At 62.7% G+C, this 25,009-nt stretch overlaps 1 protein-coding gene across 1 annotated transcript in view; it reads right to left on the reverse strand.

The window, feature by feature from the left end:
• Positions 1-159: 159 nt before the first annotated feature.
• Positions 160-25,009, reverse strand: part of RAI1 (retinoic acid induced 1) — a 120,871-nt gene continuing 96,021 nt past the window's right edge. The window contains exons 3-6 of the mRNA XM_047833788.1: positions 11,093-16,637; positions 6,800-6,893; positions 2,142-2,191; positions 160-1,653 (exon numbers count right to left, since the gene is read on the reverse strand). Coding sequence (XP_047689744.1) covers positions 1,639-1,653; positions 2,142-2,191; positions 6,800-6,893; positions 11,093-16,621 — 5,688 coding nt within the window. The 5' untranslated portion in view covers positions 16,622-16,637 and the 3' untranslated portion in view covers positions 160-1,638. The remainder of the gene's footprint in view (positions 1,654-2,141; positions 2,192-6,799; positions 6,894-11,092; positions 16,638-25,009) is intronic.

Below are 25,009 nucleotides of genomic sequence, written 5' to 3' on the forward strand. Positions count from 1 at the left end.
GTGTGGGTGTGTGGGTGGGTGCCCTCCCAGCAGAACCGGTCAGATCCTTGACTGTCATCCATTTGTGCCCCACTGAGCCTTCCTCTCCGTCCCCCCCCCCCCCCCAAAGCCTGGCCCCCTCTCCCAGCGGAATCTGGTTAGAATCCACGGGCTGCAGACTTCCAAAACAATCGTTGTATCTTTATTGACTTTTTTTTTTTCTGAATGCAATGACTGTTTTTTACTCTTAAGGAAAATAAACATCTTTTAGAAACAGCTCGATACACACAATCTTCAGTGTGAAGCAATATACTAATAAGAACACTAGTCGTCTTAACATTTACAGTCTTCATATATATTATATATATGTATATGTATACATATATATACACTATATAACGAGGCCAGATATAATACACACGTTTACCATTTTACAGTCATATGTACAGGAAGTTGCTAGGGCGGCCCCAGTCTGGGGGCTGCATCAGGCCTATCGAAGCGTGGACAGAGCTGAGGACACGGACGGACAGGCGGACGGACTGGCGGGGACTGGCTTGGGCCGGTGGTGGCTGCGCAGGGAAGGGACGGGCGTCGCCGTAGCCCCCTTCCTGGCAAGGGCCCCGTGCTGAGGGACGCACGACGCAGGGCGGCGGCGACACACGGGAGAAGCGAGCATGATCCCAACATATATACATTCTATGTAACATATATATAGAGGGGTACACAGGTTTGTACACGAATCTAGCGCTGTCTCTGCTCCCGTGCCGAGTGGGCGCTGCTGTCCCTGGAGACGGGTGGTCGTGCAGAGGGACGATCACGCATTCGCCGGAGGTGCGCTCTGGTCACCACTCCTTTCCTTTGCGTTCCCAGGTCGCGCTCCAGGGGTGGGACAGAGGGCTGGAAAGGGGACGAACAGAAGCCAAAGGGGTGCCCCAGTCCCACCCACACCCGGGGAGCCCGCATCCCCTGAGCATGGGTCCCGGACTCCCCTGGCTCTGCCCAAACCGCACGAAAAGTTTTGGCCAAGGCTGGGTGGGTGGGAAGGGCTCTAGGACGCAATTCGAAAGGTTCCTTCCAAAGCCTTCGGCCTCCTCCCCCGCCGGCCTAGTCCTCTCCGGAAAGGTTTCGGCTCCCTCCCCACCCCACCCGGCCTCGGAGCCCGGAGCCGCCCTTGGCCACTTCCTGGGCCCTTTGGACCCCCACTCCCACCCCCAGGGCGCCCAGCTGCAAGCCGCGACCGGCTGCGGTGGCGGCAGCACCCACGTGGAATGTGTGCCACGTCGTCTTGGAACTACCAGGGAGAAGCGTGTCCCCAGGCTAAAGGGGTCTCCAATCCCCGCTGGAACCTGGGTGCCTCAAGGAGTCTGGCCGCTCCACGGGCTCCCTCTCTCCAAGCCTGGCCCGGGGGGGTGCGGGCGGGAACGCCCAGTGTTGTCTTGTTCCGGAAACAGGCGGCTCCGGAACGTGTTTTCTTCCCAACCCGGGACCGCAAGTTTCAGCCCTAGGGGCCAGATCCAAGATCCGGAATCCGGATCAAGGATCGGCTCTGGACCCGCGCTGGGAGCAGCTCAAAGGCCCGGGGGCTGCGCAGGCGGCTCCTCTCCTTCGGCGGCGGGCGGGCAGGCGGGCTTCGGCGGCTTCTCCCGCCGTTGGGGTGGATTACAACGGCAGCCTCTGCAGGGGAAGAGACGCCAAAGCGCCCGTTATTGCCGGTGGCGGACCAGCGCCGGGAGCGAATTCCTCCCAGCCCCGCCCCTCCCCACATGACCCCGCCCCCGCGTGAGGCTCCGCCCCTGCCCGCGCCGCCAGCCCCGGGTGCGACTATCTTTGGAGGCAGCGGAGCCTCACCTTAGGCCTGAACTTTTCTCTCCTCGCACCCTGCCACCGTCACCTCCGTGCCCGTCGTCCCGTGCCCCTGTCTGCCCTTACTGGCCCCCACCTCGGACGGCCCCCTCCTTCAGGACCTGCCTCGTTAGAAGGCGGTCTGACTAGCGCGTGCCAACCTGCCCCAAAGGCTGCGGATAAACCAGGAATAATGAAGTTTTGGAGACGGGCAGGTGGGGGCTGGGCCCCGCTGAGAGTCCGCAGGGCAAGGGGTGGGGAGAGGGAAGGGGCTCCCCTCCAGCCTGGACACCTTCCAGGGAAGGCCTGTGGTCACCTACCTTATGTTTGGGACACTTCAAAGAAAAGTTCTCTTCGATGAATATGCAACCTGCCACCAAAGAGAAGTTTGGGTGGTTAGGCTGGCGGCAGGAGTCTCATCAGGGGGCCAGGCGGGGAGGGGGGGCCCAGCGCCCACGAGACCCTAGGCTACAGGGCTTTTTGCAAAAAGCAAAGCAGCCCATGCTTGAAACCCTCCCTGTCTCCACCCCATCACGACTGAGCTGAGGGGCCTGTGTGCTTTTTGTTCTCCCTGAGCCAGCCCCGGAAGGCCCCTTCCGCTTGTCATTCTGGAGGACTTCCCGACTCCCTCCCTATGGCAGATCCCCTATGCGTGTGTCTCTCCCCTGCCCCTGCCTCACTTCACTCGGCCACGCTTGTCACTTCCTCCTACTGGTCTATGTGTCGGTTACTTGCTCACCAGCCACTGGCACCTGTGCCGCTCAGAGCAGACACTCAGGATACGGGCTTGTCCCTATGGGGGCCTCGAGAGGGGAGGCAGACCCGAGTCTGGGGGCAAGGGGAAGACGGGACTGAGGTCTTGGGTCTGAGTGAATCCCAGCAGGCATCTGGGTGCCCACCCTGGGGGAACAGAGAGGACGCTGAGCATGGCCAGTCCCTGATGCCCACCTCAGCCCAGGGGTGCACTCATAGCGAGCTGCCACTCCACTGCCTGATGCCACCTAGGGAGGCCCCGGCTTCTCCCCCAGGAGCCCCCAGTCACCACCCCCTCGTCCCCTTCTGGGCTCACCCCCACCCCTACCCTGCCGGCCACTGCTCTGAACAAACCCCAAACCCATAAACAGCCGGAGGCTGGAGCTGGCCAAGCAAGGCCTCTCCTTCCAGCACATTCCTCCTGCTCACGCCGTGGCTCTGTGCCGTGGCATCACGGCAGCGTGGTGGCTGGTAGGCAGGGCGGGGAAGGGCAGGTCTGCAAGCCTGAGAACAGGGCTGGGAACGCTCCAGGCCTGTGGCTGTCTCCCCTTTTTTTTTTCCGACCAACCGCTGCCAGAGCTGGGGAGCCTGAGACCGAAAACTGCCCACGAGGTTTGTGCACTCCAGGGCCAGCGGCTGGAGGCGAATCGTCAGTTTTTCCTCTTCTCTACGCTCTGACAGGCCAGACGCGGTGCCGGGACTGAACTCACACCTTCCAAAGAGTATTGAGCTAAAACCCCAGGCCTGCACATGTGATGTCATCCCCGCCCCACATCCCACTTCGGGCCCTACAGGCTCCGGGTCTCTGGAAGCAGAGGGCAGGAGGTCACCACTTCCAAAACCAGCTTGCTCAGCCACGCCCCCGGCATCCACCCTGGACGTGTGGAGGGGAACCACAGGACAGGGCCAGGCCACCTCTCCTGGTGTCTGCACCTGGGGACCTGGGGACCCAGCTGACAAAGTGGCTCCGGGGCCTGAGTGTGGAAAGGCTCAGACAGACCCGTGGCTTGCTGGCTTCTGCCAGTGATTCTGAGTCACTTAGCCCCAACGAGGTGGTCCTTAATGGGGTGGAAGGGACAGGGCTAGTGAGCCAGGGCAGAACGGGATGGCCCTGATGCCCTACGGTCTGAGAGCGTGACCCAGACATCTGGAGAGCCCCACGGGCCCCCGCTTCGCAGGCCCAAGGGGTCGGGTAGGTGGAAGGTGCCAAGAGAAGCCTGGGGCTCCTGTCTGCCAAACGCTGGATGGCCTCCCCAGCCTCCTCCCCCAGTTCCTCTGTCTCCCAAGCCTCCCGCCTGGTCAGGGGGGCCGTGACCAGCCCTCCCTGCTGCCCGGAGGCTCACTTGTTCTCCCAGCTTCTCTGGCTGCTGCTCCTCCAGTGCCCGGGGCTCCACCCGCTCTCCTCTGCCAGCTGCTAAGTGGCGGTGCCCACGCCCCCCCCCCCCCCAGCCCCTCCAGCACCCTGACGAGCCCTGGGGCTGATGGCCAGCGAGCCTCTGTCCTGAGCCCAGCTGGGACAACTTCCCTTGTACGTCTGCTGACGCCTCAAATGCAACCTGTCCAGAGGGAAGCAGCCCCGTGTGGCGGACGGACAGACTGCCGAAAGAGCTCCAGGCCCCCTCCCTGGGCCACTATCCTCTGCGCTGTGGCTCTGTCGCTCTTCTCGGGCAGAAGAGGAATCCATCCTGTGAATCTGGGCGGGCTGGGGGACTCGGTTTGGTCAACCGTGTGGTGCCGAGCCTGGCCTGCGGGGGCACGAGAGGCCACGCGACCGCAGCCACCCAAGTCAGTGGCGAGGAGGTCCGCCAGCTGGCGGGAGCAGCGGAGCCCGCCGGCTGACCACGCCCTCGGCACAGACCACCAGGGACTGGCGTTGAAGCCAGGAAGCCGGGCCTGGGAGAGCCGGCAGCCGACACACCTTCGGCACACCCCTGTCCTGCCCCAGACCTGTCCCCTCCAACGTGGGGAAGCTGGATGGCAGGCTCCACACCCCGTCGCCCCTCACCCTAAGGCCTGCACATTCAGTGCCAGCGAAGGCTCTGTCCGCATCAGCAGGTCTCGTCTCCCGCCGGGACAACCTCTGGCCCCGTCGGCTCTGGCTGAGCCAGTGTCTCATCTGCCCGGCTTCCGGGGCCCCTTCCCATGGCAAGCTCTGGGGCTCTACAGAGACCCCTATCATACGGGAAATCCTTCGAAGATTTCCTTTCGAGCGGAAGTGTATTGTGTCCGGCCTGGTATATACATCCCACCGCTAACCAGCTGCGGGGCACCTCCACTGACCTGGTGGGGCCGGGCTCCAATGGCACCTTCTCCTGGAAGTCCTCCTGGATTCCCACACACACCCCCTCCCCCAGCTCAGACAGGGTGACTCTGTCCCAAGGGACACACTCTTCGCCCTTCCTGGTTGCCATAACTTTGGGCAAAGATCATGATGTTCCTGTCTGTCTCACTCAAACGGGAACCCCCGGGAGGTTCTGAACGGTACTGGGGTGGGAGAGAGAACACAGGATGGGGAGCAAGACAGGCAAAGTAGTCGCATCCTGGTCTGCCCTGCTGTGTGGCCATGGGAAAGGCAGCCTGTCTGTAAAGATGCAGCCCGGGAAAGCACAGGGGCCTGAGGCAGGGCCTGGCACCCAGTGGGTGCGAAGTTAATCACCGTAGAAGGAGGGGTGCAACTCGGGGTAGTTATCTATTACTGGGGTAAGGCCACGGGTCTGGTTAAGTGGCTGGGTCCACACTACAATCTGGTTCTTGCTGCCCAGAGTAGGGCTGTGGAACCGGCAAGAAGCCCCACATCCCGCTCTAGCCGGCCCCCTCCCTGCACGGTGCGAGCACCTCAGCCCTCGCCAAGGAACTGTCATCACTCAGTCCTGCGGGTGCTCCCGGGGGTGGCTTAGCTGGGGCTGCTGCTGGCCCGGGACCAAGCGGGCAGGTGGGAGCGCAGGGAGTGGTCCCCTCGGCCCAGGGCAGAGCCAGCAGGCATTCAGGTGGGGAGGAGGGGGTTCCAGGTAATGGGAGGACCTACTGGGAGACACCTCTGCTCCGTCATCCATGAGGCAGAGTCATTGATAACTTCACCCGGGTTCCAGGCTAGAGGCGGGGGTGGGGGGGGTGGGGGCACGGGGAGCAGGGGGAGGCGGCCACCGTCCAGGGGACTGGCCCCAATCGGGACGAGGGCTGCACTTCCCTGGGCGGCGTTCATTACTTGGCTCACTGCTCCGAGCAGCCGCAGCAAAAAGGGATGATCCTAATCTCTGTTTTACAGATGGGGAGCCCACCTGCAGAGGCATCCACGAACCTGCCCAAGTCCACACGGTAAGAATGCCACGGGGGTTTGAATCCGGGCCAGAGCTGCCTCTCAGTGACTACGGCACCGCCATAAGCAGCCTCTTTCTTTGGATGAAATCGAAAGACTGTCTGTGGGCCTGGGTCTCCCTGCCTGCTCGATGAGGTTTGGGACTCCCGGATCTCTCCGGCCCATGCAGTCTGTCCTTCTGTGTGCCTGGGTCACAGTGGGTGTTCATAAACGCTCATGCAACAGATGAATGAGTAAGAGGAGAGAATGAGGTGGGTGAGGGTGCAGGGGAAGCCTGATCCTGTCTCCAGACCCCAGTGTCCTGCTGAAAACCTACAACCGTTGCCTGTAGCCAACGGGAGGGGTTTTTTTTTTTGTTTGTCTTTTTTATAAGTAGGCTCCACGTGTGCAATATGGGGCTGGAACGCACAACCCCAAGATCAAGGGACCTATGCTCCACTGACTGGGCCAGCCAGGCGCCCCCAATAGGAGTGTTTTGAACCCCATCTCCTCCTACCTCACTTGGTGTTTGCTGAGGTCTGTACCTCCCATCTTTCTTTACCCAGTGAACTCCTATTCAGCCTTCAAAGACCCAGCCCCAGTACCCCTGTCTGTCTGAGGCCGGAGATCCTCCCCAGCCCCTACCAGTCCTAAGCACTGATAGCTCCTGAGCTAGCCCTCCATCCTGTAATGCATGCCTCTGGGCATCCCTCGAGCAGGTGGCTCGGGACTGGTTCCTCTCTGTGGCCTTAGCATTGTCCATCATGGGTCCCAGGGGAGAGACAGCTGAGAAAATAAATTGCTGGGGCAGGAGAGGAGGGCAGGCAAGGCGTCAACTGGGGCCGGGTTCAAGGAGTGGGGTGCCCGGGTCCCCCTGGGCTGCTCAGGCGGGCCTCCAGGGCCTTCCTGTCCCCTTGGGCTGGCTCTTACCCGCATCGCTGGCACACGGGTAATGGTAGGTGTGGGTGCATCCCTTGTGACAGCACCCGATGGTGGCCCCGGCTTCTTGGCAGCTGGAACAGGTCTGGTGAGGAGAGAGGGAAGACGGGTGAGTCTAGGGCTGAGGAGCCCGGCAGGCGGGCTTTATAGACAGGCTCTCCCACGGACCCCACGTCCTTTCCCCCGAAACGCTCCCTGGACATCGGTGGGAAGGAGGGTCAGTATGGGGCACAAGTGCCCCCAAGGGCGATTTTGTGGCAGAATTCCGAGCTGTGCCTTGGACGAGGGGACCCTCTTGGGGCAGGAAAACGTCTAATCTCGTGGATAAATATCAGGGTCTAGGCATCACACAGACCTGGGTTCAAATCTCAGCTCCGCCATTCTGCCCCACGTGACCTCAGCCGCTAACTCAAACTCTCCATGCCCCGTCTGTGCAGTGGGGACAGTGCCTCCCTTACGGGACAGTCGTGACGATTAAATAAGAGACGCCGTGTGCCCAGCAGATGACAAGAACTCGTGAGGCCACTCACCCTACGGCTGTGGCTACCGGCCAGCACTGAGCAGGTTCGTGTGTGCGAGGTACCGGGTGTGTCCTTACCCACTGGTTCCTCCCACCGGCCCTTCAGGCAGGTAACTTTCACAAACCCCATTTTCTAGATGGTGAAACTGAGGCTTCCGCTCCAGGCAAGAAGCATTGCTTTCTACCCAGAAAGACACTCTCCCGCCCTTCGATGGGCCATTCATCCTCGCCAGATCCCCGGAGAAGAGGACACAGCCAGTCGTGACATGCCGAGGTGATGTAAATCTCATGCGAGGCAGCACAGCGGCCAGCCCACTCTGCCCCACGCCCGGCCCACTTGTCTGAACAGGGACGTGGCCGGGACAGCTGGGCGATGCCAAGGAGGCGACGCAAAACGAGAAGCCTCACTGTATGCGTTGGGGAGTAGACACAGGAGGGCAGCGCAGCTGTGGCAGGACTAAGCTGTGGTTGCTAAGCTACCAACAGGTAACGGCAGCTGACGATGTGCCCCATGTGCCTGGAAGCAGCCTCCCCATAACCTTATGTTGATATTCTCGTAATTCTACCCAGGTTACCAACGAGAGCTCAGAGAGGCTGATTAAACTGCCTGAGGGCACACAGCCCCTAAGTCGCCGAGCCGGGCTTTGAGCCCAGCTGCCCGGCTGGAGCACAGGCTGGCGATCACCCCCCCATACTGTTCGAGGCAGGGGCTCCATGCCAGGTCCCAGGACTAAGACAGATCCCACCCCCAGCATCTGGGGGAGACTAGGAATGAGAGTCTTCTCCCACCTTCCTGGGGAAGATGCCCAGGAATGCTCCCTCTGGCATCAAGCTGGGAGCGGGGAGGTGCAGGGATGGGGGCTGGGTATATTCTGGAACATCAGGTTTTCATACAATGCCTTTAGACGCGCAGTTTCCTTGCGGTCAGGGCTGAGATCTCCTGGGACCGCGAGGCCCCAAATTCCCTCAATTTCTGGCCCACAAGGAGGGAATAAGGCAGGACTGGGGCCCAAACCAGGGCTGCGCCCTCAAGGGTTTTGTCGCTTAAAGGACAACAGTCGCAAGAGCAGCCTCACGCTACCATGCCTGCACCGTGTCCTCCCCTCCCCCAATCCCGAGTGGCACTGCAGACGTGAAGAAATCAAGGGACAGAGGGACAGAGGCCTTGGGCCCTTCTGACCATCACACCCAGGCTCTGATCCTCTGCTCCCCCAGCAGGGCTTGTGAACCTGACAAAGGACTCCAGGCTGGTGGAGAGAGAACCCGAGGTCCCAGGGGGTGGGCATGGTAGGGCTCAGGGACAGCAAGCCGTGTGGGGGCTCTCGGGAGGGGACGGAGAAGAAACAGGGCTGCCCCCGAGGGCCCACACGGAAGTTCTGTCCCCCAGAGAGCAAAAGTGAGGCCAAGGTAGCAACAGGTGTGCCGGGGCCTGGAGCCCTGATGCACAGGGCCCCTACTGCGTGCTGGGGAGGGAAGACCACCCCCACAGCCCCGCAGCCCTGCGGCCCTGCCAGCGGGGTTTGGCCTCCTGAGGCTCACAGGGGCCAGTGACTTGCTGGAGTCACAGAACCTGCCCTCAGCAGAGCTGCGATTCGAACCCGGGTCTGCGTCTCTCTAAGGGAGTGTGCTGCCACTGAGCTGTCCAGGCAGCAAGAGGTCTTGGCGGGGACAGGAGGCCTAGGATGCCCGGGCTATGGGAGCAGGGGGCATGGAGCCGTGCCCCTCAGAAGTCCCAGAGCCCGCCCGTCTCTCCAGAGCATTCTGTGGCACGGTCTGCTCCTCCGGCTGGGGCGGTGGGGGGGGGGGGGGGGGGCTGCCTTAATGATCCCCTCTGAGGCTCACAAGCCCTGGCCTGGCTGGACCATCTCTGGCGCGGCGGCCCTTCAGATCCCATGTGAGCTGCCTCCGGTGAGGGAGGGAGGTGCGGCCGGCGAACGGCAAGTGCCTGCTGCTGTGTGTCCTTGCCGCGGCCCCGTCCCGACCTTCCCGGGGAGGCCCCCGGTGGTGCCAGGCTACCACACCGTTTTTGGCATAGGGCACAGCGGGCAGAGATGGGCCGACCGGGCTGACTTCCAGCTCCGGTACTCAACAGCCGCGGGACACCGGGAAGGCACGGCGCCGCTCTGACCCCGGCTTCCTCGTCGGCCCAACAGGACTCGCGTGCGGGTCCGCGAGGGGAGACCGGGGCGCCCGGAACAGGCTGGGGCACGTGGGCAGCTTACCCACCACGATGGGTGCAGGTGTCTGGGGAAAGGCTGGATCAGGCCCCGGCTCAGAGAGGCAGCACAGGCAGGCCAGAGCTGCGTGGGGGTGGGCGGGCCATGCGTGCTGGAGGGGGGAGGCGGTGATTTGAGGGTATTACTTTTTAATGATAGGAGAGACTTGAGCCTATGTCAGGTTGGGCAGGAGCCGGGAGCCAGTGACAGAGAGAGAGAGAGAGAGAGAGAGAGAGAGAGAGAGAAGGAGACAGGGAGAGAGGAAGACAAGAAAGTAGCAGATGTCCCGTTGGCAACTGGGGTTGCCTCAGTCAGGCTGGAAGCCTGGGCGCGGAGAGGTCTCTAACCACGGCCCCCCAGGGCTGTGTAAGGTCTGGTGCCGGAGAGGAGGGGAGGCTGAGGCCCTCAGGCACAGGGGCGGGTCCGGTGGCTGGGGGTGGGGACCCCCAGCACAGGCAGTAGGAGGGGGTGGGCCGAGTGGGGGAGGGGCAGGGCAAGAGCACAGGTCTCAGGAACAGAATGCTGGCCCCACCACCACGTCCCGGGCACATTCCGCCGACTGCCACCAGGCAGACCTGAGGGGGCTCCCAGATGCCCCCCCCACCCCCAGCTGCCTGCTCACTCCAGCCGCCCGCACCCCTCAGAAGGGAGCGTGAGGAGCGAGATCCCCCGGTAGCCAGACTGGAGGCATCACCTAGTGTGATGTGGCCCCGCCGCTATCACTGGGCCTAGCAGAGAGCAGAGGACGGTCGGCGGGCACTGAGGCCAGGCACGGCTCTGACAGCTTCACGGGCACGAACCCGCTCGGGCCCCACAGCCCCTCCGCGGCGGGGAACCACCCTGCCCGCGTTAGAGAGGAGGACACGGAGGCACAGAGGGGCTGAGCCCCACGCCCAGAGTCACACGGTGCGTGACGGGCGGTGCCGGGGTCTGAACCAAAAAGCCAGCCTGCGTCCTTGCTCACTCACGGATCTGTGACTGTTCCTCAAGGAGCATTTTGTGACTGTTTCACGAGAGGTTCCCAGACCACCCGGCCCTGGGAGGGGGACGCATCCCAAATACCTCCCGAGAGGCTCTTTCCCTCGGCCCGTGCTCCACCTCAGAGGCCAAGGAGACACGTACTGGAAGGGGGGCACCTGCTTTTTTTAGGCTGCCCGGATGTTCAATTCTGGGAGGCTGCCTGTTTTGGGGGGGGTCTTGGCGTGTCAGCTGATGGCACGAGACGGGGCCAGGTGGACTGGGGGTTGGGGGTGGGCGACCGGAGCCCGACGGTGGGTGTCAGGTGTGTGTATGGGGGAGGGGCGGGGCGCCGGGATGGGCCGGGTGTGAGGGGCTGAAGCTGCAAGTCCCGGACAGGGGTGGGCGAGCCCGTGCTGCCTCGTCTCGACTCCACCCCCAAGCGCCTCACACGGGAGTCTGTGACCGTGGGTGTGTCTGGCCCAAACCGTGGCACTGGAGAGATGAGGGGGGATTCCCAACGGCCTGCCTGCCTGCCTGCCTGAGCTGCGGACCCTGAGCTCCCCCACCGCAACTGGGCTGGCCTCTTACCATGTCCACGGCCACCTTCATGGCCTCCTGCAGCCCAAAGAGCTTCCCGGCTACCAGGTAGACCCCGCCCGTCCACACGGCGCAGGCCTCGTGCACCCAGTGCTCCTGGGTGTCCCCGCCAGGCTCTGCCGGCGGCTCCTTGCTGCACTCATGCTTGCGGCTCTTGTCAGCTGGGGCCACCTCCTCGCCCCCATCCCCCCGGCCGTCGCAGCAGTAACAGCTCTGCAGCCGCCGGGACAGGCCCCGGGCGCTGGTGCGCAGGGAGCCCTGCTTGGCGGGGTCGGCCGGGCCGTCGGGCCTCGGGGCTTTTCCAGGGGCAGCGGCAGCTGCACATTCAAGGTCTTTGAGTGTTCTCTCGAGGGGCGGCGAGGCCTCCCCACAGGTGCCCTCCGGCCGCACCTTCTCCTTGAGTTTTGGCTTCTTTTTGGGGAGGCAGTGTTCGGGGTAGTAGGGCCCACAGAGGTCCCCGAGGTCCTTGAAGTTGGCCGGGTTTTGGCAGAGGCAGCAAACAAGGCAAGAGGTACTCAGGGCCTTGGAAACCACGGGCCCCAGATGCATGGTGGAGGACAGGGGCAGGGAAGGGCGTGGCTGCAGGACAGAGCCTCCAGGGAGCGTGGCCAGGGAGGCCCCGGTCGCATCCAAGGAGAATGAGCACGAGGATGAGGAAGAGGAGGCAGAGGAGGAAGGCTTCCTGTGGGGCTTGGGCTCCTCCCCCGGGGAGTTGACAACAGTGCATATGGTGGTGAACGCGTCTCTCTTCTCCACCCGCACAAAGGGCGAGAAGGCCGGGGTGCGGCTGTCTGCTCGAAGCCGCTTGCAGGAGGAAATGTACTTGAGGCGGATTTCAGGCTCTGCGGGATCCAGGGGCAGCACCTGCTGCTGCCGCCGCCGCTTGGCACGCCCCTTACAGGGGGAGGAGGTGGTGTTCTTGGCCCGGCCCCGAGTGAGGCGCTTTCGCTTGGAATAGCTGCTGTAGTTGGCATGGCCCGGCTGCTTCTGCGCCCTTGTCTGGGGCTGGCAGGGCCGGCCCTCAGGGGACTGGGAGGCCAGGCCCAGCTCCTCCGTCTTTGGCTTCTTGCCTCCTCCACCAGAGCTGTCCTCACCGCCCCCCTGAGTGCCATTGGCCCTGTCTCGGGGAGTCAGGAGCAGAGCCGGGCCTAGGTGGGGCCGCTTCTCCAGGGGACCTTTAGGGAGTCCGAGGGCTCCGGCCCTGCCTTTCCGGCTTCTCTTCTTAGGCGCCAGGGCAGTCCCCCCGGGCAACAGGGCCTCCGGGGATGTGAAGGCCTCAGTTTTGAAACAGTCAGTCGAGGACAGTTTCTTACTGTTCAGGAGTTTGCCTTTTAAGGATCTGTTGGTTGGATTTCTGCATAACGGGTCGGCGCCCGAAGCTGCTGGGAGCTTCTGCCCGGTGCCCACATTTAAGAGACCTTCGCCTGCCCCAACTGGGCTGCCCCCGGCGCTCTTGAGCCCTCGGTCCTTCTCAGGGAGAGATGGGCTCAGAGGATTACCAGGAGGGGCCCCTGGCGTTTTGCACGCAAACTTTTTCAGGCTGGGCGAGGTGATCTTCTGCACGATGGCCTCCAACTTCAGGCCCCGGCCTTTCCGGGGCGGCAGCACCTTGGTCTTCATGGCCCCCTGGAAGGCCGCCCGCGAGGCGAGCTTCAGGCAGGCATCCGGGGTCTCCGGGGGCGGGGGCTTCACGGCGGGCTCACCGTTGCCCTTGGTGGGCTTGGCCTTCTTGGGGGAAGACATCCTCTTGAAGAGGGTGGAGGAGTCCTCGGCTCCCTCCTCCTTCACGTCCCCCCCACCGCCGCTACGCAAAACCAGGTTCCGCTTCTTGGTGGGGACAGGCGCCATGAAGGCGGACTTCCTTTTGAGTGAGTGGAGGGGCCGATCGGAGAGCTTGCTGCCTGCCCCGGGCTTGGGGACCCTCGCCCGCTGGCTGGCCCTGCCCTCCTTCTGGGGGCTGCCGGCGACCTTGAACGTGGCGGGCAGGTGGTTGTTGGCGAGGAGCTTCTTGGTGGCACGGCAGTTGGGGAGCCGGCTCTCTGAGGGCCGCCGTCTCTTGGAGTGGAACACTTCCTGGGTTTTCGTGCGGGACCGCAGGATCATGGAGCGCTGGTCCTTGCCCGGGGTGCCGGGCGAGTCTGTTTCCTTGGTCTTGGAGCCCATGGGGCTGCTGTCGGAGGCCACGGGCAGGGCGGCCGGGTTACTGGGGCTGGATGCCGCCTTGGGTGACGGCTTGCCCACCCGCTTGCCAGACTTGAAGGCGGCTCGCTGCTTGCCCCCCAGTTTGTCTGGGGGCGCGGGGGTGGTGGTGAGGCCCGGGGGTCCGGGTGTGCGGGGCTCACTCAGGGCCGTGAAGGAGCGTGTGCACATCCTGGGGAGCCCTTCTGAGGCCCCCCGACCCGGGGCCCCTGCTCCTTCCATCTGTCCCTGGGGGGGCCCCGTGCAGGATTCGGGGAGCAGGAGGTCTTTGGGCAGCACAGGTGCCCTGCACGGGGAGTCCTCGGCCTCGGGCAGCCCCCGGTGCACCCGCCGGCTCCGTAAACTTTTGCCGCGCGGCACAGGCTCTTTCTTGGCAATGGGAGCCTCGGGCACAGCGGGCTTGTTCGGCTTCTGGGCCAGGGAGGTGTCCGGGGCCAGGGTGGCGGAGTCCCCTGGAGCCAGCGCCCCGTCGGGTCCTTCTTCGCCTGGCTTCATGTGGGACAGGGAGGACTCGAACCAACTCTGGACCTTCGACTCCGCGCCCACGGTCGGGCCCAGCAAAATGACCGACTCCCCGGAGAGGTGGCACGGGGAGCCCCAGCCGGCCTTGGTGTCCAGCACCCCCTCCACCTCCTCCTTGGTGCACATCAGCGGGGCCTTCGGCGACAGCGGGTCCTGCATGCCGGGCCTCTGCTCGGGGCTGCCCAGGAGCTCACACAGGGAGGAGTACTCCTCCTCGGCCTCCAGGTCGTCTTTCCTCCCGGTGGGTGGCAGCAGGGGGAGGTCCCCGAAGTCGGCCGCTGAGCAGCAGTGCCGGCCCTCCTCCAGCCACCTGTCGGCCTTGCCCACCTCGGGGCACTGCAGCAGCCCGCCCACCTCCTCCTTCACCCCACCCGCCTCCTCCTGCTCGGAGTCCCGAGGCACCGTGGCCTTCTCCCCGGGGGGCTCCTCCTCCTGGAAGACCGGGCAGGCCGAAGCCTCGTGGGCGTTCTCCTTGCCCACGCCATCTGAGGCCTTCCCGCCCTGCTCCAGGCCCTTGGTGAGCTCACTGGGGTGGAGGCCCCACCGGGGACAGGCGTCCCCCAGGTTTTCCTCGGGCCAGGCAAAGGGGTTGGCGCCGTCCGCGGAGCCGGCGGCGGTCGTGTCCGGGAAGCAGTCAAAAGCCGCGGCGGCAGGGTCCGACACCGCGGCCCCCAGGGTGGGCTTGCTGCTGAAGGAGAGGGGACCGGCCGTCTTCTTGGGGTCAGGGGTGGCGAAGCCCACAGAGGGGTCTTCAAACAGCCCCGGGCTGAAGTCCTTGGCGCTGCCACCCTTGTCCAGCTGCAAGGACTCGGGCAGGGCCTCCGGCTCCCCTGGCCGCGGCCACGCGCTCTTGGCCACGGAGTCCAGGCAGGCGCTGTGGTTCTCCAGCGAGAAGGGGGGCTTGCCGGCGTCCTTGGCCAGGCCGGGCGGCTCGACCCAGGCCTTGTCGGCCTTCTCGCCGATGGCCTCCTGCAGCCCCAGGATCTCGGACGCCAGGTCCTCCTGCGCCAGGGCGCTGAGCAGCAGCCGCGGGCAGTCCCGCTCGCCCGCCACGAACTTGGAGAAGCTGTCGAGCGGCAGGCTGCTGTGCAGACTCTGGAAGGAGTCGTCGGACTTGGTGGACATGTCGTCGGGCGACGTCACGGAGCAGGTCGACACGGACTCGGGCTTGGCCTTCGAGTTGCTGTTGACCCTGGCGGGGCTGCCCCGGGCCTGGCTGCAGTAGAGGAAGCTGCGCTCCAGCGGATCCTCGGAGCCGCTCAGGTAGTCGGCCTCGGGCGGCTCGGCGTGCGTGGACTGCGGCGTGCTGCTCAGCGGCTCGGACAGCGGCGTGCCCGCCGGCTCGGCCGAGTAGCCGCTGCCCTCGGGGCTGCAGTGCTGGCTTTTGTGCTGTTCCGGGGTCCTGGACACCAGGTTCTTGACGCCCTTCTTCTGCGGCACGGCCGCCTTGGAGAGCAGCAGCTGCTGGACCGTGTTGGAGATGTTCTCCACCTGCGAGGTCAGGGCCGTGAGGCTCTGCAGGCTGAGATCCGACAGCAGGTTCTCAGGCAGCTTGTCCTTCTGCAGCGGCTTGCAGTTGCCAGCCTGGCTGTCTACCGAGCCGGCGGCGTCGGTCGGGGAGGGGTTGAGCAGGGGCATGAAGTGGCTGTGGTCGGCGATGCCGGCGGGGAAGGCCCCGGTGCCGAGCGCCTGCTGGTTGTAGGGAAAGTTCTCCAGGTTGGGCATCAGGGGCGACGGGGTGGAGCTGTAGGAGGGGGAGCGGCCCACGGAGCGTGCGGGCGAGTGGCTGGAGCTGGGGCTGAAGGTCTGGTAGTACTGCTCCGGAGTCCTGACGGCCGCGTCCGGCTGGCAGTAGCCAGGGCCTTGCTGCCCGTAGTGTTGGTACTTGGCGAGGTTTTGGTAGTGGAGGGTTTCCTGGGCGTGGTGCCGGCTCTGAAGGGCCTGCTGCTGCTGCTGCTGCTGCTGCTGCTGCTGCTTCTGTTGGTCGTAGCTGAGGCGGCCGGACTGGTAGGCGTGAAGGTTCTGGACCCGCTGCCCCGGGGCCAGGCTGGCGGTGGCGGTCAGCGGCCTGTCGTGGGGCTGGGCGGACGGTGCGGTGCAGCTCTTGTAGGAGTGGGCGCCCTGCCCGCCGCCGCCCTGGCCCGGGGAGGAGTAGGTGGAGGAGGCGGGGAAGGACTGCGTGTGCTGGGGGAAGTGGCCGCCCTGGGGGAAGGGCAGAGGTGAGGCCATGTCGTTCTGCAGCTTCTGCCTTTGGAGTTTGGGGTACGCCAGGGGCTGCTGGGGCTGTGGCAGCTGCTGCTGGACGTGCAGGGAGTGAGTCCGAAAGGGCAGCTGGGCGCCCTGCTCTGGGTACTGCCTGCCGGGGGGCACCGCGGCTTTTTTCATCAAGTTGTCCTCATATTTGCCCACCCCCCCTGGCAGGGGCTGCGGCTGGGGGGGCGGCGGCTGGGGGGCCCCCCAAGCCTGCAGGCTCTCCTCACCCGAGTAGCGGCCGGGGTACGGGCTGCTGTCCTGCACGCTGTAGCCCGAGAAGGCCGGCCTGCCCTGCAGGGACTGCTGGGAGGGGAGCCCCTTGCTGCCCCGCGCGGTGGCCGCGGCGGCGGCCGAGCCTGCGCCGCCCTCGTAGCCCGGGTACGGCTGCGGGTTATAATAGTCCTTGGCCAGCAGCCGCTGCCGGTCACAGCTCAGCCCGGCCTGGCTCGGCTGTCTGTAATTCTCCAGGCGAGATGTCTCCTGTGAGGTCTGCTGGTAGTTCTGTTGTTTGCCATGGAAACCACACCTTTCTCGAAAAGACTGCATGACTCGGGCTGGTTATCTGTGAAAAGAGAAAGGGAGGGGGGGGGGGGCGGGAAGGGGGGGGGAAGGGAGAGCGATTCAGACGGGCCATTTCCCTTCCCCTCAGAACGCCTGCCTCCCACCCCTCTCCCGCCCTGCCCTCTCCCCGCAGCTCTTAACGGTCTCCCCTTTGCCTGAGCCTCCCCACCAGCTGTGCACATATTGACAACTTCTGTGTCAGGGAAGTGTGCTCTGTAATTCCCGCTCCGACATCGCCCGCTGCCAGCTGAGCCTTGCCAAGGATGGCCACCGCTGCGGGAGGCGCCACCCCACCCTGCTCCCAGCCAGCTCCTCCCCTCCACGCCCCCCCACCCCCAGCACTCCCAGCGCTTCCCTGCTGGCGTAAGTAAAATCGTTTAGCAGAGCAATCCCACTCCCCTGTCCCCCTCCCGCCCCCCGCCCCGGGGCCGCCTGGGTCCTGCAATCCAGTCCCAGCGCGGCAGTGTTCAAGGGTGACCCAGCCATGCAGGGACCAAGGAAGGTTTGCCCCTGCCCAGAGAAGCTACTCACCAAGGCCTGTGGAGAGAGAGAGAGAGAGAGAGAGAGCGCGCGCGCGCGCGCGCACACACACACACACACACACACACACACAGACGCACAGAGGCGCGCGCACAGCCCGCACGCGCGTGCACACACACACCTCCTCTATCACTGCCATGCCATCTGGAATCTGTCTGTTCCTTCTAGCAGACGTCGATTAGGGGCTGTGGAGCCATTGTAGGCATAAAACGTCCCCTTCTCTGACTCCCAGTAACGCAGGACAGCGGCACCTGCCTCCTGTTTTTGATATCATAGGTGCGTAAACAGATTACGTGGCCCAGAGTGAGGGAGTGCATGCTAATGGGGGACACAGCCGCAGTCCCTTGGCCACGGAGGAGCGCCCCACAGCTGGGTGTGACGCAGCCCCAGCCCTCCTGGTCGGCCCCTCCCGTCTCCGACTCTACAGGGTCAGGATCAGGGCACACCAGGCCAAGAGCCCATCTGGTTACTATTTTAGGGGCTCGCGCCCCTGGTGAGGTCTAACCAGCCCCAAAGCAGGATCTTGGATCAGGAAGTGACCCCGGAGAAGGAGTGGGCCCTTCAGGGCAGACCAACCGGAGTCACAAACACAGGCTGGCCCAAAGCATCCAGGCTAACGGTCCCCCTAACTGACCGGGGGCCGGGTCACCCCAGCAGACCCTCAGAGGAGGGAGGGATGGAGACAGGAGCGAGGAACGTTCCAGGCTCAAGAGAAATCACATCAAGGAGTCCGGCGTTCAGCCAGAGGCCCAGAGGGGTCAGGATTTAACCCACGACTGTGCCGCTGGTGGGTGAGCCAAGAGGCAGACAGAAAGGCCCAGGCCCCCAGAGGGGCACCAGGGACTTTCCAGTTCCCAGCCGTTCATTCCCAACGCTGAAAGAGGAAGGGGTGGCCTGCCGGGGGCCACAAGCTCCCAGAGTCATAGGAGGGACCAGAAATGAAAAAGAGACACAGAGGAGAGATCGACGGACGGACGGACGGACGGATGTGCGCAGATGTGAGAACGAGGAGAGAGAGTGATGAGGAGTGGGGGATGGGGGCTCCCCCAGGAGGTCCAGCTCACTCCTCAGCTCTTCCCCTGGATCCCACTCAGATTCCTTTCTCAGTGCTGGGGCCCGGGGAGGGGCTCCATCCGGCCGAGCAGGGCCAGTCTGGGGCTGCAGGGCCAGTCTGTTAGCACGGCCCAGGCCCCCCTCCCCTGACCTCGGCAGTCAGCCGGCCTGGCTGCAGACGGGACCAGTGTCCCACAAGGCAAGCCCCTTCCCACCGGGCCCATCAAAGCCAGCAGGCCCCTGGCAAACACAGCCCTGCTCCTTCCCTCCCGCCTCTCCCTGGATTTATCACAGGCACCCCAACAAGGAAAAGCGCGCCCGCCCTTCTGACCCACTTCAATCCCATCCCTGGCGGCTGGGATCAAACGTTACAGGGGGTGCCTGCTGTGACAGCCAACCCAGAGGAGCGGGAGGCATCGCTTGGCCCCGTGCCTCCTGACCTGACCTTCCAGAGAAGGCTGCCGGGCGGGCGGCCCCCTCCCAAGCTCGGGCACAGGAAATGAGCAGGCACGCAACCGGCTGGCAGCAGCCGTCACTTTTATTCGGGTGTCACTGGCTGGCAGGCAGCGGCGAGGAAGGCCCGCTCCCGAGGACATCCTACGGCGCTCTGCCTCCCCGGCCTGTGTTTATGAGCCCGAAACGCGCAAACCCAGGACCACTCTGGAGGCTGCGCCTCGTATATCTGCACAAATTACATTTCGGCTTTTATTAGTCCCAGATCGCTCCCATTTCCTGCTGAGTGTCCTGTGGATATCATTAACATTTCTACAGCTTTTTTATTTTTTTATTTTTTATTTTTCTTCACATTCTCCAAAATGCATTACCAGAAACATTACTTAAAAAGAGAGAGTACTAGGACCAGTGTCCCCCCCCCCCTTTAATCAGTCCAGCTGCTGCGTCTTTTAATTTAGCCGAGCCGTATTAAAGGCGGGTTTCCCAATACACGAGCAGCTGGATGCGGTGAAAGCATCTATCTCTAAGAAAAGACAGTTCAATTAAAATACGAGAAGCCCAGTGCCTGATGGAGAACGCAGGCAAAAATGCTCACCCCAACACCACCCTCCAACCCCAGGAGGCGGGAGGGGGAGAGGGAGGGCTGCGGGAACAAAGGCACGGCATCAAAGCCGACGCCGGGTCTCGGTCTCTCTGAGCCAACAAGGTCCGCTGGATCTGCCAGGAGAAAATGGGGCTCTGGCTCTTTAAGAGCTGCCTCAGGCCTGCCACGGGCTCTGTTGTTATTAATTATTATGATTATGATTACTTTTCAAGAGCACTAGGAAAGGACAAGGAGGGGGAGAGAAGCAGGCGGCAGGCAGGGGTGGGTGGCACCAGGAGGGGGGGCAGAGAGAGGCCCCTTTGGCAGAGAGATGGTGACCTCTGAACCCACCCGGGGAGGGCAAGAGGGGACAATGGGGGGAGCAGCCTGGGGCGTTCGGCCTCTGTAGGTTCAGCAGGAGGGAGAAGGGGTGGGGGTCGGGGGAGGGCACCCCCCTAACACATCCTCAGGGGGCTCCCTCTGGGCCGGCCCAGCCTCCCCAGCCTTGCCTCCCCCACCTGCTTCTGGTGGACACTTGGTCAAGGCCTGATCTCTGAAGTTCTTGAGGGGAAGGTCAGTCTTGAGTGTCCTCTAGGCACCAGACTGCAATGCTTATGACAGAAGTCCCTTAACTCCTGGAAGTTGGTTTCCCCGGCCACTGGACTGAGCGTGTCAGGGACAGGCACACTCTCGAGGCCACACACAGCACAAAGCTGGCTCAAGGACCCGGCCCTTGCAGCCAGTGCCCCAGGACTTCCTTTAGCACAGCAATGGGCCTCACTGCTCCTCCCCGCTCCATTTCCACAGCCATGAAACTGGAGGGGTGGGGGGAGATGAGCCCAGGCCTCTCGGCTCCCCGCCAAAGGCACTATAGGTCCAAGGGCGCAGGGGCATCCTTTGGCCCTGGGTGCTTAGTCTGTGCAGGTTTGCTCAGTGCATGCTTTGACTATTCTGCCCTTCTAGAGAAAAGGGTGAGGTTCAGAGGGCAAGAGACCTACCTTCGAGCCCACCCACAGCGAAGTTTCCTTTGTGGGATGCCTGCAGCGGCAGCTGCGACCAGACCAAGGGTGCACGTCCCCTCCCCTGGACCCCACACCAAGAACTCCCACCTAGAGGAAGACATCTCGGAGTGTGACAGCAAGAAGTTGCTGCAAGGGAAGAGCAGCGGTCCCCTCTGCAGCACGTGAGGCCCTGGAAACCAGGGCAGGACCCCCCTTTTATCCAGGGAGCCAGACCCACCTTAGGGAGGTCCACTCATGAGCAGTGGTGCTCACTGGCCTCCCACCATCACCATGGTAACTGCTGTCCCTGGGTCCACAGCCCCTCCAGTTCCCCAGGGCAGTCCCCCTGGTCAGGGACACGGGCACAGTGTGGGCCAGAGCGGCCACGGCCCCCACAGGGGACCTGATGGAACCCAGCTGGGAGGCTGTGGCTGGAGGTTTTCCTGAGAGCGAGGGGTGGTGGGAGAAGGGAAGGGTGGGGAGATGGAGAGGAAGAGAGAGAGGAAGGAAAGGAGAGAGAGAAGGAAGCTTTCTGTTTCCCAGCAGCGGCTCTGAGGCCACTGGTTCCATCCCACCCACTTATCCAAGGTTGTTTTATGACCCGGTTTCCTGATTTGTAGCTGCAGGGGAAAAATGTAAAAACCCAACCCACTCAAGGCCTGGGAACCAGGAAGGAGGAAGTTACCTGGGTCAAGAGGCTGGGGATGGGGCCGGGGGGGTGTCCAGGGAGGAGTGAAGAATGTAGGACCACCTCAAGCCTCCCCATCTGTGGTGGGTAATGAATACTAAATATGAAGCCTTGATTAAAATGATAAATCACTAGCCAGGTTTCCTGCTGTCCTGTGGGGTCTATCTTGAATACTAAGGGCCTGGCTTGAGCAGGGGAAGGGACGAGCTCCCAAGGAGCACACAAGACAAACAGCCCAGTCCCTGCAGGCCCCTGGGACAGGTTAGGGTCCTCGGGTCCAGGGGCTCGTTGGGAGGGAGGGACTGGAGCCAGCTGGGAGAGCCCTGCCTGGGGCACAGGGGAACGATCCTGGGGCATAAAGAATCCCAGAGAACAAGGCAGCCCCACCTCAAAGGATGGTCTCCCGAGACCACCTCATGTGGGCGCCCCCCCCCCCCCACACGTGGCATGCACCCCTTCTCATGGTGGGCATCCATGTGTGCTCTTGGAAGAACCCAATCCACCATACCCCTCTACAGGCCTTGGGTGGGAGGAGCTGGGGGCTGGAGGTCCTGAATATTAGGCAAGAAGGACAAGAAACTGGAAGGCTGCCTCAGCATGCTCTCCAGACATCAGGCGGGTCCCCAGCCAGGCTCTGTAGCTGCGACTAGGAGCCCCCGGTGAGGCGGGGATCTCAGGGCTCTTTGGAGGAGGTCTGAATAGGGAGCAGAGGCTTCTGGACACTCCAGACGTTTGAAAAGCCTTCCCTCAAAGCCCACCGACGCTGTCTATTCCAAGGACCCAGCTGCGGAGGCCCAGAGACCCTCCTAAGGCACTCGAATATCTCGTCCTCAGGGTCTAACCCACCAGGAGGTCGCCCCACCCGGCCCTGGGGCACAGGCAGGGTGTGTGAAGTGTGCTAACTCCTGGAAGCTCCAGGCCCAGCTAGGAAGCCACAACACCATTTCCAGGAGGAGTCACCGCGGGAGTCCCACAGCCCAGCGACTGGGCAGCAGAAGCCAGATCTCAACTTGGGTGCCTGACTTCTAAAGCTGAGCCCCGCTCCGCACCCACACCCCACTGCCCCATGGTGTGGTTTCTGGGATGCGGTGGCCAGCAGGCCCACAGATCTGGGCCGTCGGGGGTGGGGGGCACGGTCCAGGTGTGGTGAAGGGGCAGATGGCCAGCCAGCCCTCCCCCACTGGGAGCTGTGGGGGTAGCAAGAAGGGATTCAGCAGCAGCTGTGCCCTTGGTACTCCAGAGCCCCCCTGGGGTGGGGAGGGCTCAACTATTCTCAGCTCCGTACTTACCAGTCTCTCGTGGACAGTAATTGTTTTTAGATCATTTTATTCACCATTCAAGAAAAACAACATCACCACCTCTCCCCATCGTCAAAATGAGGACCAGAAAAACGGGAGGTATTGACTGCTGAGATGCAAACAGCTAAGAGGCCTGGGGTCTGGTGGCCTACACATTCAGGGACCCACAGGGGGTCTCCCAGTCTGCTCTGCTAGCCTCTCCACCAACCCCCCAGAAGTCCCTGGTCTTGTGGGCAACTGCACAGTGTGGATATGACATTGGATCTGTGTGTCTGCTAGCTTTGAGGGGAGGCAAAGGTGGCGAGAGAGAGCCCAACCTCTCACCCCAGCTTGTCGCATGTGCCCCAAGGGACCACCACTTCCCTGCGGAAGTGGAAGCACCAAGGCCCCAAGCCAGTGGCCTGTGCCGCTGTGGACTCTGGGGCTTTGGGCAAACCTTTTCGCCGCCCTGGGCCTCAGGGCCTTTGCACTGGCTGTTTCATCTGCTAGGAATACCATTCTGATATCTACATAGCTTGCTCCTCGACTCTAAGCCTTTGCTCAGGTCACCCTCCCCGGTACCCCTCTCTGACCGCTGTGCTTGGAAGAGCACCCCATGCGCTCCTCCTCCCCTGCTTTTATCGAGTGCTCACCTCCTTTTAGTACGCCATGTGGCTGGCGGGCTTTATGACTGGTCTCTCCTCTTGGAACTATAGTTCCGTGAGAGCAGGCATTTTGGCCGGTTTTGTTCGCAGCTACAACCCCGTATCCCAGAACAATAAATATTTGTTGAACGAATAATGTGTAAATGTGACATTAACTCTAGAAAATATCCAGAACAAGCAGTCGATGGCAAAACGAATGCCGCGGTGGGGTGGCGGGGGGGGGGGGGGGGGGTGGGGTGGGGGGGGGGGCACGGGAGGCTTATCGCCACAACTCCTCATTCATTCGACAAAGAACAATCTCCTTCGGGCCTGGCAGGCGATGCCCGTGAGTGAAGTGAGCAGGTGGGGACGGAGCAAACTAAGGGTCCTGGTCCCAAAGCGAGGGGGAGCCCCACTGAACTCCAGAGCTTCTGAGTTGTATTTCACATATATATGCACTTAAAGGGAAGTCTCGCCTTTTAATATATGCCATCAACCAAGTAAAAAGTCTTAACACCCGGAGTTCAGGAGAAGCCATGTGGACTTCAAGCCATCACAAGCTCCCAGGGGTCAAACGCTGTGTAACTGAGGCACACAGAGCTTTGCTAGGGCAGAGCCAGGGCCTTGTTGGGAGAATTTGGGCACCTCGCACGCGCTCAATGGCACGCGCAGGAGCTCAGTGTGAAGGAATGGGAACAGGAGGAGCACCCAGAACCTTCCCTGGCCCCTGGGAGAAGTCCTGAGACCAGCACGAACCAGCAGTGTCGTGGAGCAGCAGGGTAGAGCTGAGGAGCGCCAGAAAGGAGGTGCAGAGCCGTGGGGGAGCTGAGGGCCCAGGGGTGCTAACAACCTTCAGGGCATATTCCACCCCAGGCACCAAACGAGGAGGCCTTGCTGCCCGCCCTCCCCCCGCTTGCTGGGTCCCTGCGGGGTTCCCTGGTGGCACTTATCACAGTGGCAATTACATAATTAATGGTGTAATGAGCTGTGTTACGTGTGCCTCCCTCACCAGAATGCAGCCTGATGAGGGCAGGGGCTTCTTCATCTGTTTGGTCCGAAGCCCTAATCGAGGAGACTGTCCCGAGTGGGTGCCAATTAAACATTGCCTGGACAGACGGGCAGATGGGATGGGTGAGGGGATCGGCTCTGGGTTGAGTGCATTAGCCATCCTCACCACAGCTCTAAAGGATGCTGCCCAAAGAGAAGCCTGATGATGACAGGCCTGAAGTCCAGCCAGGACACGTGCAATAGCCAGCCAGGAAGGAAAGACAAAAAGCTCTGTACTCCAGACCTGGGTCACAGCCCCTCCCCTCTCGGGTCAGGTCCTTTTTGGCTCAGCTTACAGTGGGGTGGGGGAGAGCTGGGTGCTGAGGATCCAGAGGAAAAAGCAGCAGGGCCCCTGCCCTCCTGAGGCCAACAGACCCTCAGGAGGCTGCGCGGTGGAAAGTGGAGGTTGTCCGGGGAGGCTGGAAGGAAGGGGCCATTATGTGAGAAAGGGTGGGGGCCCACCAGATGGAAGGAACGGCCTGAATGAGGCCGGAGGCAGGACTGAGCAAGTGGGGCCACTACCATGATCTCCCCTCCTCCCCCTCAGGTGGCCTGGCTGCCACAGCCACTGGTCAAATGTCCTCGGTTCTCATGGCTCCAATCCCTGGCAATCCTGCAAAGTCACCCCGATTTGTTAGCTGCCGATATGGCTGCTGGGGGAGGGGGGGTGGCGGACACTCTCCCACGTGCCTTTGGGGTCCAAGCTGGAGAGGGGTCTCTGGCTTGTTTCTGACCTGGTGCTGCCTACCTCTGCCTCCCGCCAACAAGGCCAGCTGCTAGCAGCAGTGAGCCACCAGAAGCCACTTTCCACAGAGCACATTCTAGGTCAAACTCCCCCCTCATTTTGCAGAAGGATTAACAGAAGCCCAGAGAGGGCCAGTGACTCGTCCAAGAGGTCCAGCAGGGTTGAGATCCTCTACAGCTCTGTGCCCCTTGGTCAACCAGAAAATGAACTCAGAGCTGGAAGCCAAAAAGAGGAGGGATCAAGGTCTTCCAGCTGGACACCCCAGAGGAGCCAGGGAATGCGCCCCCCTCCCCCACCTTTCCCAGCCTGGGCGGGAACCACCTCTCCCTTCCCTGCCTTTGA

This window comes from Prionailurus viverrinus, chromosome E1 (genome assembly GCF_022837055.1).
Source record: "Prionailurus viverrinus isolate Anna chromosome E1, UM_Priviv_1.0, whole genome shotgun sequence".
NCBI lineage: Eukaryota > Metazoa > Chordata > Mammalia > Carnivora > Felidae > Prionailurus > Prionailurus viverrinus.